Below are 12,802 nucleotides of genomic sequence, written 5' to 3'. Positions count from 1 at the left end.
GGTTTACACATTTAATTTACAGAAATTCTACAATGGTGTTGTCTCTCGAAAACTGTGTCCTTGTTTTGTCACATCAATAATGCATGTCCCTGTTTTAACACAGAAAACTTGTGCAAAGACTGTATATTTTTCTGAAGTTTAGATTCTATCAATGAAGGTTTAGTAAAATAAAAAACGATGATTCAGTATATTGGTAACAATTACAAATACATTCTCTATATGTCACATCCATAACGCAAAATGTCACATACATAACTCTGAAATTGCCCAAATGAGAACCGACAGATGTTCCTCTGTAAAACACACAGTGTACACCTATTGATAAATGACAAAAGCATAGTTAGGAAAATAGCCGCCTATAGTTATTCTAATACATAAATCCATTATAAAACACAATCTGTGCGTTCACCTGTTTCCTGAGCCGGCTGAGATTCATTTCGTGTTTTCACACGCACACATTAACTCTTGTTTACTTATGACTGACTAACCGTATCCCACTGAGGCCATCCCGGTCGTACAAAACAGACTCTCGTTCGGTTGCTTAGTCCAACCTCAGGAGAGACTAATATTAGTCTCTTTGAAGTATGAAGTAACATATGCTGCCAGTGGAGTACTGCAGTTGAATACAGTTGTTTTAGCATTTAAAGCCACAAAACGTGTCTTTTAAGTCCCCAAAGAATATAACCCATAGGCAATTAAAGCATATTCTACCCGTTTTAGTTTGTATTACTAACCACTTCCACCCTTTTTAATGTTAGGTTTAACGTTGTCAAATATGTCTGGTTATTATACTCCATTGAGTGCAATGACTTCAGGCTATGAAACCTCAAGAGTCTCTTTTTCCTCCCTGAGACATTGTGTCACTTTTGGCACAGGTTTCCCAGGTAGGGATTCTCCTGTTTCAGCTCGGGAAAGCGTGGTTCGGGTTTCACTCCGCCGCTGTCATCGGTATTCTTGTTATTGTACTTTAAGACACTGTTATCTTTTGAAATTTGAATCATGCTGGGGCGCTGCATGGTGTGACCGGACAAGCGCCGTTTGAAGAGCTTTCACTCGACTGAGTTTGTGAATGGCAGCAGAAAGAGGGGAGTAGGGGTCTTCAGAGGGTGACGTTTCTCAAAAACACCTACACAAAATGCTAAATTTGACCACACTGTTGTTTGTACTCAAACAATTAAGTAATCATGATTAAAATGTGGGGTTTGGGACACATAAACTCCAAATCTTAGTTTTTGAAAATTGCTAAACTACAAAGTCCAAACACTTTATAAATTCAATTGCAACAAACTTAAAATTGGTTTATAATGCAATGATACCTGAATGTTTTGATTCTTTACATTTGGCCAAAGAACAACGGTGAATTTAAATTGAGTTTGAACTCTTTTTACTATTACAGATGTGTTACAAAAAATGTCATTGTATTTTCAGTACAAATATCTAAAAACGATCTTGTTTTCTGCAAGAAAATATAAGAATTAGGCAAGTTTATGCTTAACTGTATGTTAACACCAAGTGCGAACTGAACTCTTTGCGCAAGTAAATTACATACAAAGTCAATGCAAAGATGTGAATAGTCGCAAACGTGCGAATTTTAGTTTACTAAAATTAAAACTTTGAAAACGTTCCTGTTCATTGAAATCAAATAAAATATTGACCTAAAAATTATTGGAAAAACTTAATTCAAGGAAAAATGTAAATGTTGCCTCAAAAATGAAGTACTGAAGTAAAAACTGAAGTAAGTTTAAAGCAGTAAAATTATAATAATATTATATTTATAAAATAAAACTAAAATAAAAATTTATGAATCTTATATTGCAACATTAAAAATAAACCAATAAATTATAAAATGACAAAAGCATATACCAAAATTGCTAAAAGTTCAACTAAAATTAACACAAAAACTAAAAATCTAAAAAATAAAAGCTAATTTAAAATATTAATAAAACTAAATAAAACTAAAACCAAAACTATAATAACTTGAGCACTTTGAAAACATTCAGCGCGAATAAAGCGAGAAACACAATGCTTCGGGTTTGGTGTGAACTCAGCGTAAAACAAGCAAAAGTATGTAAAACAAGTGAATGTTTCTTAAGCTGCGTGCCGGTGGCGTATGCTACCTTTGAAATGAATGAAACCATGTAGCTCTGTCACTGCCAGTTGCTGGCGGGTGCATATATTTTTGCTCGTTTAGAGCATAACCTCACTCGTTTTTTTCTTTTCTGAAAAAAACCTTAACGTCTTAGTCACTTTGCTTTTGAAGAAAATGTATCTTGGTTTAAGAATTTTTTGATATATGGACTGCAAAACAAAACAAAAGCGTTCAGGTAATTTATGTTTAGTTTGTTAACCACTCAACACATCAGAGCTTTCGTGTGTATAATGTGGGCAACCAATATTCGTCAATGGTTGACACTTTCAATTCTTTCAATACTTTGTGTTATAACATCATTAAGTGCATTAAAGAAGCACAAAGCTAAGTCAACATCACATTTTAAGTTCACTCTACATGAGCATCAAGTTAAGTGTACCTATACATGTTTCAGTAGAGCCCATTACTCAGTTAATAGAGTAAACTCATTTAATGAAGTACAGTCAACTTATTGGGGTTTTCAGTGCAGGGTGCAGGGTTTCCGGGTGCTTTTTATTTTGTAAGCTTCAACGGTCTTGGTATCTCCAGAGTGGACACATGAGACACTATATAGCCAGAGGAGATGAAATTCACACCGTGCTCACCCTCCACCTCTTCCCACGCTGCACCCGACCCCCATCCAGTTTCATAGATCTGTGTGTTAACTGAACAGAAAGTCCCGGCTTCACACCTTTTGTTCGGACTCTTTGTTTCACGTCACATGAGGCTTTTCTTTTGCTGCTGGTTTACATGGGCTTATCCTTTTACTCTTTCACTTGTGAAGGAAGGAAAGCTTAACCCTTGAACAAAGAATAAAATCAATATCTGGTGACGTTCAGATTTGAAAGTATTAGAAATGCAACAACAACAAAAACGATGCAACGCCATTACTAAACAAGCTTATAAACTATTGTTTGGTGCATGAATTTATTTGCTGATGCTGTGATCGAGCATTCCATCATCCTGCCATGAAACAGGTGCACTTTAAGAATGCATTTAATTGCAAAGGGATGCACGGCACTCATGCATAAACTGCGACGTCTCCGGTTCTCTGACTGGGAGGCGGAGACTCAACAGAGCACAAAAAGTTGCAGTCTGTTTTTTCAGGTATTTTCAACTTGCTCAAAGACTCTTTTCCCCATAGACACCCTTTGTATCCCAGCTGCCAAGAAAACAATAGGGACTTGGGCAATAAGAAGAGAGAGAAACCAGCACACAAAAGGGCATAGTTACTGTAAGCCGAGATGCTACGACCACTCAGGAGAACCAATCACAAAAGAGGCCTAGAGGCTTAGAAAATGGATCATGAAAAGTTGGTGAAGCTGACCAACTCACCATCGTAGCTGGGATGCACGCGGGGGTCGTGGATTCCGAACTGGATGAGGATGGGGATGTCATAGCCCTGACGCACCCACTCGATGACGTGCTGGGAGGCCGAGATGACCAGGCCAGGGTATGGCAGATTGCACGATAATACAGCAATGTCCCCTTTCCTGGCACGGACGAGGTCATCGGTGGCGCATGTGTGACCTGAGACAATGAGAAACAAACAAATGAAAAACAGACAGCAAAAAATGCATACTTATATTTGATTAAAAAACGAGTGTGGTGAGAGCGTGTGTAAAACTCACAGCCACAATGCAAGGGTATTGAACTGGTTATCATCACAGCAATATCTAACACGCAGGGTATGTTTACACAACAACAATGTACTAAAACAGTCAAACGTTTTTCATTTTAGTTTTTCTAAAGTTTTACGTACAGACGACAACGCTGTCGAAATGATCTGTTTTTACATGGATCCGCAAAGTTGATGTGCATGATGTTACCGCTTTCACAAATTTGCGTTTTTGTCATTTATACGGAAGCAATCACATGTCCTTTAAAACTAAAGCCAAACTGCATAAAGCCCATTTTTTGTTGAAAACAATTTTTGTGTAAACATACCCTTAGGGTTGGGTTTTTAAAATATGCATATTTAAAAAAAACAATAATAGATCATAACGCTCATATTGTAGACCAGTGGTTCTCAAACGTTTTCTTTGTAAGGCCCCCCTTGTGTGGGTCGTATTGCTTTGTGGCCCCCCCAAATAAAGTCTTATGATCTTAAACTTAGAATTTAAATTAAACCAAAGACATCAATTATACAATGCTGGAACATCAATTATTTTGGTTGGTGGTATTATTGTTCTGTTTGATTGCACAAAATGTATGATAAATGTCTATATTTCATAAACTGCCACAAGAACTGTGGCCCCCCCAGGGGTCCGCGATCCCCAGTTTGAGAACCACTGTTGTAGACAGAATGTCTACTCAAGTATGTTTATGGACATGTCAACTGTAAAAGCAGTCTAGTTCGTATAAAGTATACTCACTGTAAAAGCACAGTACTGTAACAATGATGGCCTCCAACACTGGAAGAGTCTTCGGTGTCATGGTGGGTATTCATATAGACTCACATATCTCTGTACCTGCAGAACATCAAAGATCAGAGATCAAAACACAGCTATACAAACCAGACAGAAAGCATTGAACCAAACATCTCCACACATCCTTTTGATGTTCACGTAATCTCTAAGAAAACAGTAGGATTATGAAATCTCATGTACTCATTGTACCTCATATGTACACAGTATGCGCAACATCTGCATTGAATCGAATTTAGTTTTTAAGTGTTTCATTTGTCAAACTGATCTCTATAAGCTGCTATGAGTCAAAGGGGTTAAAGTACAGTCCAGTATGTAATGCTAATTTCCTGGTTGTGGACACCATAAACGCGATTAAACCTGCTATAATAACATGCACTCTTTTATTGTAGACTGATGCAAAAGGAAGCATTTGCATTTGCATCGCCCCTGCAGCTCAACTGGAAGAGCATTATGCTAGGTTCAATTCCCAGGAACCACACATGTTGAAAATGTTAATACTACACATACGATAATATATTAAATATTGAAAAATTGGCTTAAGAGACAAAATGCTTACAAACTCTCTCTCCACCTCTGTGTGATACCGTGTAGTGAAAGTCTGATATAATGAAAGACAGCCCTACCCTGAAAGGTCCAATGTGTAATTTTTTGGAGGATTTATTGACAGAAATGCAACATAACTATGTCTTCAGAGGTGTATAAAGACCTTACATAATGAAGCGTTATGTTTTTATTACCTTAGAATGAGCTATTTCTATCTACATACACCGCGGTTCCCCTTGCATGGAATTCATCATGTTGTTTCTACAGTAGCCCTAACCGTACAAACTGCTCTACACAGCGCGTTTCGTAAATATGGTATCTCCTTCAGCAAAGAAGCGAAACCACAACGTCATATTTGTTCTGTGAGAGCCACCGTAGTGCTTCGAAAGGGAGGGGTGGAGTGAGCTCTTGGTTGCAATTCGCAACCTCACCGCTAGATGTCGCTAAAATCTCCACATTGCTCCTTTAAAGTACTACATTGACAAGCCGGGACACGCCCCCCTTGAGCGCCAGGACACGTTCCCCTGAGTGGTAAAACACGCAGCAAAATGGCTGAGGAGAAAAGGAGAAACAAAGAAACCGGGACTAAAACACAATTGTTTGCTGAAATTACAAGCAGCTGAACTGATCCTTACGACTTCCCTATGACTCACAAAGGAATCAAGTGTTTCTGGACACTGAAATGTTGCACGGAATTGCGTTTCCTGATATTGTAAGCAGTCATTTTGCTGAATGTTTTGCCACTCACGGAGGCGCGCTCTGGCGTGCTCACGTGGTGTTCACGTGGTAAAGTGATGACACGTCAATATCCTATATATGTCGTAATGCGCAAAACCCGAAAGCAGTATACTTTGCAAGGCTGTGCGTTCGGCTGTAAAAAAAGAAGTATGCCACAGGCTTTAGACTGTGTTTTTTGTCTTTATTGTGTTTTTTTGTCAATTTCCCACACGGGGATGAATGAGTCAATATATCTATCTATACCATCAGTAATGTGCATGTAAGTGGACACGAAGTTGGCATATAATTAGATAAAAACCCAACGCCCTCATCATATCACTGCAGTCTTTAGTAAAACATTAGCACATCAGCACATTACGTCTGCTTAGCATCATTGGGTACACAAGTTAAACCCTGTTCCTGTAAATACTAAAGCGTAGTATGACTCGTGCAAGGGTAAATTTAATGCAAAGCTAATGCTCCTGTTGGCTCTACATCAGCACACACCGAGCCAGCCTTACGCATCGGCGCACAATGCAAATGCTTGCTCATTAACCCCATGCAATGAGGCCGAAAGCTATTCTTAAAGACTCCTGAAAGAGGTCCCGGGGCAAACCCATGGGTCACACGTTTCTCACAGTACGTTTGTGTGCCAGACGATTAATTGTGATTTAGCAACTTGAGGAATTAGGTAATACTTTTTTTGTTTACAGAGGGTGTGTATAAAGAAAAAATGCATTATATTTATTGCTGGTAAACCGGTTATTCCTTGACAAAAGCTGGTGGGTGCTTTGCTACTGTTTACCACCTGTCAAAGGACAGACAACACCACTCAAGCTAGACCAAAGTCCCACATCATTTACAAAGCACACAAAAACTGTCTCTCAGATTTACTGTCATAGTTTCGGCAAGCAGCAGTAAAAGTTATATTTAATAACCTTTGGGGGCAAGGGTTAGACCAAGAGAAGTGAGCGCTTTTTCTAAGCGCCGTCTAGACCTCTGTCTTCAAATGACATCATGCTGAGCTTGTAAGATCGGGAAGTGGGACCACATTGTAGATTATGCAAATTCAAAGTATTAAAAGAATTCAATTCACAATCCTAATTTATTCTTTCATTCATCACAGTTCAGATCACAAATTTCTCCACAAATCTGGCTGAAAGGGAAAGCCAAATATAGGTTATTTCAAGTGTAATGCAAAAAAGATTGTCGGTCATTCGATTACTCATGTTTGATTTGTTCATACAATGGACCAATGTTGAGTAAACAGGTATAATAACTCAAACTTGTTCATAGAATGAACAAGCTGGTTTTCGAGATCTAACATATCTGATAATGAGGGAGTGTTGGGTTTATAGAGCAAGGAGGCAAATTCTTTATGTGTGACTGGAGTCATTTGTAAATACGTAGAATAGACGTGCATGAACGGTGAATGTGTCAGAGCAATAAAATAATAAAACTGGATCGTCACTTCAAAAAGACAAAAAAAACGTAAAGGACGCAAAAGCAAACAGGCTCAAGTTCACATCAGGGTGCTTTTTCACAAGAGGCAACAACTGCTCTCACTATACTGTAGTAACGGCACTGTTTACTGTTCAAAACCATAAACATTACCGTCATGCCATGCTGAGAAAACTAGTGTTACTTGCATTTCTTTACTACTGTAGAAACAAATAAACAAGACCAGCTGTAGCATGTGACCCCAGAGAAAGAGGGAGACAGATGACGTCATCGAGACGTGATGTGAAGGCTGGATGGATTTAATCAGGAAAATGGACTATTGATTTGTAGAGGTCCAAAATGGAACCAATGATCTGATTTTACAGACATGGGAACAAAAACCCCTTTCATAGACTCAACAGAAGATACAGCCAGAAGTGCATTTAATTGAAAGAAAATCTGTATTCATTTTACAATGATTATAGCCGTTTGGCTGCTATAAATAGATTGCTTGCTCCATTTTGCTTATTCTATATTTTACTAGGTAAAAAACCCTCTAAGCAGCTCAGAATAAAGATGAGATCACAACTTGTCACATAATGTAAAACAATCAGTGAAACCAAAAGTTGGCCGGGAATTCGTCAGCCCTCATGCGCATGCAAATTCCTCCGGTGGCAAACACAACGTTTACACAGTGACGGACAAAAGGACAAACACCATCTTAAAGCGTCTCAAGAAACTTCAAAGAACGGGCCTTTGCATTGCAGTCAAGCTGTGCAAACATCAGCCATGTGTAGCATAAAATCACTGCTTAAGAGAGAAAATCTTGCTACTGTTAACAGAGATGATCTACTTTATAAAAACAAACGCAAATGCAAGTGGCATGCACAGGTGTGAGAGCATCCCCAGATAGCACAGGTACGTCTGTAAGATGTCTGCTAAAGATCTGGAAAACATCTGCCGTGTAAAAACATCTAATAATCGTCTTAGAAAAGGCAGTTTTCCATACATTCTAAAGCAAGCATAAACATCTTACAGACATCTTCTAGATGTGTACATCTGACAGGAGACGTCTAACAGACGTATTACAGATGTACAAACAATAAAAAAGTACGTCTTGCTGATGTAAATGCAGACATCAAACAGACGTCTCCCAGATGTATGTGTGCTATCATATATTACATGGCACGGCACACTGCCCATTTTTGAGAGCTGGGGTCAGATGTAGACAGCTATTACACTCCAGGATCATATTAATCCAGGATAATCTGCCTGCAGTGAAGCAGCCCGAAAAAGTGAGTGTCGGCATTATCTCACTGTAACTAAAAGCCAGATCTTGACAAGTGCCATAGCAAAGTCTGGCGTATGAACCAGCACTGTGGTACAGTGAGAATTTGACTATGTTGAGCATGTGACCCGCTCTCGATCTAAGAGTGAGTCACACCGGGTTTACATTTCATAAAAAAGGAAGATCCATGTGACCAGCTTTTACACTCCATTTGTAAAGTTTGAAAAGATAGGTGTTTGCATGAACTTTTCAAGCAGAATTTATAAACACAAGAGAAAAGAAAGCAATCAAATGTTGAAAACCTCTTAATTCTCTGTTAAATCAAACATTTTAGAATTTTACTACTATTACACTCACAGAGTGTATCATTATAACAACGCTGACACTTGTGCAATTTAAAAAATATATTTTTATACAGGCTATTTCATATCTTGCTTCAATCTAGCTCGACCTGTCCCCACAACCCCCCTCTGGACCCCCTGCAGGGGCAACAAAACCATTTAATTCCACCACCACTTCAAACCTCCCCCATCTCTCAAAAAACCACACAGACTATTTTGACATAATCTACTTTGCCATATTACAGCCAAATCACTGTATGAGTGCTGCTGATGACGTCAAATCATCACCACCACTATTTTAATAATAGATAGATAGATAGATAGATAGATAGATAGATAGATAGATAGATAGATAGATAGATAGATAGATAGATAGATAGATAGATAGATAGAAAACTATATATAGGATTTAGTATAAATTAGTGTGCAGAGTGACGTAATCTATCTTTACCATGACGAATTCAAGCGACTTTTCCTATGAATTAAATACTGCAGTATAGTTAAAACTGCATCCAGAAATCTACTTATTGTTTGTGGTTATTACATGTGTAGGATTATACAAATTCCAGAATAAATGTCAAAAAGTTTATTACACGCTGAAGATTATATTTACACTTCACTTTACACATTTAAAGTTCAAGTCACGCGAATATAGCATATTAAAAAGTTAAGTCTAGCTCAAGTCAAACAGATTATAATAATTTAAGTATTTAATTGAGTCTTGTTGAATCAACACTCACCTGTTTTACTTGTTAAAGCTGAGTTGTTTTCAGGAAAAAGACCACGAACAGAATTATTCCAGAAGTAAGAATATATATTCATTCGGCTTTATTGCCATATGGTTGGCAAATTTCAAAGACCACTTCGGAAAAATTCCCAATAACGAATCATTTTACATGTCGCAGTTGCCGTAGCGATGAAAAAGCAAGCGCACAAACTTTGCTCCTCTGGCAGGTTTGAGGTCAGCTGAAGACATCAGCGCACCTCTCGCGCTCACTCCTCCCCGCTTCCTCCATCAGCGGCTCCGACCGCAGCGCATGCGCGGAACCAAACAAACTAAACGGCGCAAATTCAACTTCAAGAAAAAATACTTGTAACCTTTTTTGTAAAGACAGATACGAATTCTAATGGTTAATATTACAAATACAATTATGTTCACCATTTATTCAACTAAAAATTGTATGTGGTGTTCTGGAGTATATTTCCAGAACCAACACATTACCAGTTTATTTTTCAGTAGTGAAAGCTTTTAAAATACATTTAAAATACAAAACAAACCACATGGCTATAATCTAATGTATATTTGTTTATTAGCCCTACATTTAAACAGGGCGTGTTGCATTTTTCTAGAGATATGACTTCATAATGCAGAGGTGTGTCTATGTCGAACGAGTATGTTGTACTTTGGTCTTGACTCTTGTTTGTCATCTGTGTACTTGTAAAACACTCCTGAGATTACAAGCTCTAAGTAAACTAATAAACGTTTAATAAAGTGATAGGAGTGTGTTGATTTTTTAATGGTGATACATGTCTTTGACAATCCTTATATATTTACCTATCCGACCTGTCTGTCACGTTTATAGAATAAGATTTGGATTAAATGGTATAATGAAAACTGGTGATGGGTGTTTAGTGAAGAAAAATCATAGTGGTAAAGTGTGAATGTATTTATTATTACCACCTTTGTTCCACTAGAGGGCAGTAAAGATCTTCTAAACTTTAGTTTGTCCTCGCTTAAAGGGGTGATGTTATATAGGGAATCAAACGTTCCTTGAGCTCATTCTCATTCACTACTCATTGCTGGTGGCATGATCTTCCAAATGTGGTCCGGTCAACCACATCTCTCACAACATTCAAAAAGCATCCTAAAACATACCTTTTCCGTGAAAACTTCACAGGTAAATGCTGACTTCTGTTAAAAACAACTAATTTCATAATGTTTCCTAATTCCTTTTTAAGTCCCTTTGGATAATACATCCTCCTTTCTATGATATATATACCTCTGCCATCAAATGCGTCATGTAAATGTTGTCAAAAATGCACAGACAGAAAAAAGGTCGCCAGAAATTAAGTATACATTGACTACAATTGTTGTTTTAATATTTGCTTATTCATGATTTTGTAGTTATTCTCCTGAGCTGTCTGTACAAACTTGTTCATGTGTAATTTTTTGCCAAGCCTCCTTAAATTCCTGCCTTCTTATACAGGCATGTACACAGTATTAAAAGAGTAAGAAAAAACAGCTAAACAAAAGACACCAAAACCCATAGATGGCCATTAAAACATAATTTGTATATATATAAACCTACCATAAAAATGATAGACCCATTTCTTTGTAAGCAGGCAAACTTACAAAATCTGATTTTGTAAGTTTGCCTGCTTACAAAGAAATGGGTCCATCATTTTTATGGTAGGTTCATTTTAACTGATCGAAACCGAATATCAACCAAAAAATCAGGGAAAAATGTATATAAAAGTTATAAATTGATTTGCATTTCAGTCAGTGAAATAAGTATTTGATCTCCGAGCAACCAGCAAGAATTCTGGCTCCACAGACTTGTTATGTGCCTATATGGACCGCAGATTAGTCCCGTCACTTTAAGAAAGTACTCCTAAATCAGCTTGTTATGTATATTAAAGATGCCTGCCAACAGAATCTGTATCTTCCATTTCAACCTCTCCACCACCATGGTCCAGACCAAACAGGTTTTAAAGGATGTCAGGGACAAGATTGGAGACCTGCACAAACCTTGAATAGGCTACAGACAGAAGCTTGATGAGAAGGAGACAACTGTTGGTGCGATTATTTGGAAATAGAAGAAATACAAAATAACTATCACATGCCCTTGGTCTAGAGCTCCCTGCAAGATTTCCCCAATGGAGTAAAGATGATCATGAGAAATGTTAAAGATCAGCCCAGAACTACACGGAAGAAGCCTGTTAATGATTTCAAGACAGTTGGGACCGCAGTTAGCAAGCAAACCATTGGTAACACACGCTATGCCACAATAGATTGAAACCCTGAAGCAACCGCAAGGTCCTCCTGCCCAAGAAGGCCCGCCTGGCTCATCTGAAGTTTGACAATGAACATCAAGATGATTCAGAAAAGGCTTTGGAGAAAGTGCTGTGAGACCAAAATGGACTCCTGTGTTTGGAGGGAGAGAAATGCTGACTATGACCCCAAGAACACCATCCCTACAGAGAAGCACAGTGTTGGAAACATTCTGCTTTAGGGTTTTTTCTCTGCTACGGGTACAGGATGACTTCACCACATTGAGGGGCTGAGGAACGGGCCCATGTACCGTAAAATATTGGACGAGAACCTCCTCCCCTTAACTAGATCACTGAAGATGGGTCGTGGATGTGCCTTTAACATGACAAAAACCCAAAACATATTGCCAAGACAACCAAAGAGGGCTTAAGGAGAAGCACATTAAATGTCAATTTATCAAAATAAATAATCAATAATCAATTTATAACCTTTATATAAAAAATGTCTCCAGATTTTTTTTATATTCTGTCTCTATCAGTTGAAATAAACCTACCATAAAAATTTTAGATCCTTCATTTCTTTATAACCAGGCAAACTTACAAAATCAGCAGGGGATCGAATAATTATTTCCCTCACATTTTTGTAAATATTTTATTATATCTTTTCATGTGACAACACTGAAGAAATGACACTTTGTTATACAAGCTGTACACTCACTACTTTACATTGTAGCAGTGTAAATTTGCTGTCCCCTAAAAATAACTCAACACACAGCCATTAATGTCTAAACCGCTGGCAACAAAAGTGAGTACACCCCTAAGTGAAAATGCCCAAATTGGGCCCAAAGTGTCAATATTTTGTATGGCCACCATTATTTTCCAGCACTGCCTTAACCCTCTTGGGCATGGAGTTCACCAGAGCTTC

General features: G+C 38.0%; 1 protein-coding gene across 4 annotated transcripts in view; it reads right to left on the bottom strand.

The window, feature by feature from the left end:
* igsf9a (immunoglobulin superfamily, member 9a) overlaps positions 1-9,829 on the bottom strand; it is a 28,750-nt gene extending 18,921 nt beyond the window's left edge. For all 4 annotated transcript variants that reach the window (XM_057321978.1, XM_057321980.1, XM_057321979.1 and 1 more), the window contains exons 1-3: positions 9,627-9,829; positions 4,504-4,599; positions 3,464-3,658 (exon numbers count right to left, since the gene is read on the bottom strand). In XM_057321978.1, coding sequence (XP_057177961.1) covers positions 3,464-3,658; positions 4,504-4,564 — 256 coding nt within the window. In that variant the 5' untranslated portion in view covers positions 4,565-4,599; positions 9,627-9,829. The remainder of the gene's footprint in view (positions 1-3,463; positions 3,659-4,503; positions 4,600-9,626) is intronic.
* Positions 9,830-12,802: the final 2,973 nt, after the last annotated feature.

This window comes from Triplophysa rosa, linkage group LG22, assembly GCF_024868665.1.
Source record: "Triplophysa rosa linkage group LG22, Trosa_1v2, whole genome shotgun sequence".
In the NCBI taxonomy this organism is placed as follows: domain Eukaryota; kingdom Metazoa; phylum Chordata; class Actinopteri; order Cypriniformes; family Nemacheilidae; genus Triplophysa; species Triplophysa rosa.
The sequence above is the reverse complement of the archived record's forward strand: the minus strand, read 5'-3'. Positions and strand labels throughout refer to the sequence as shown.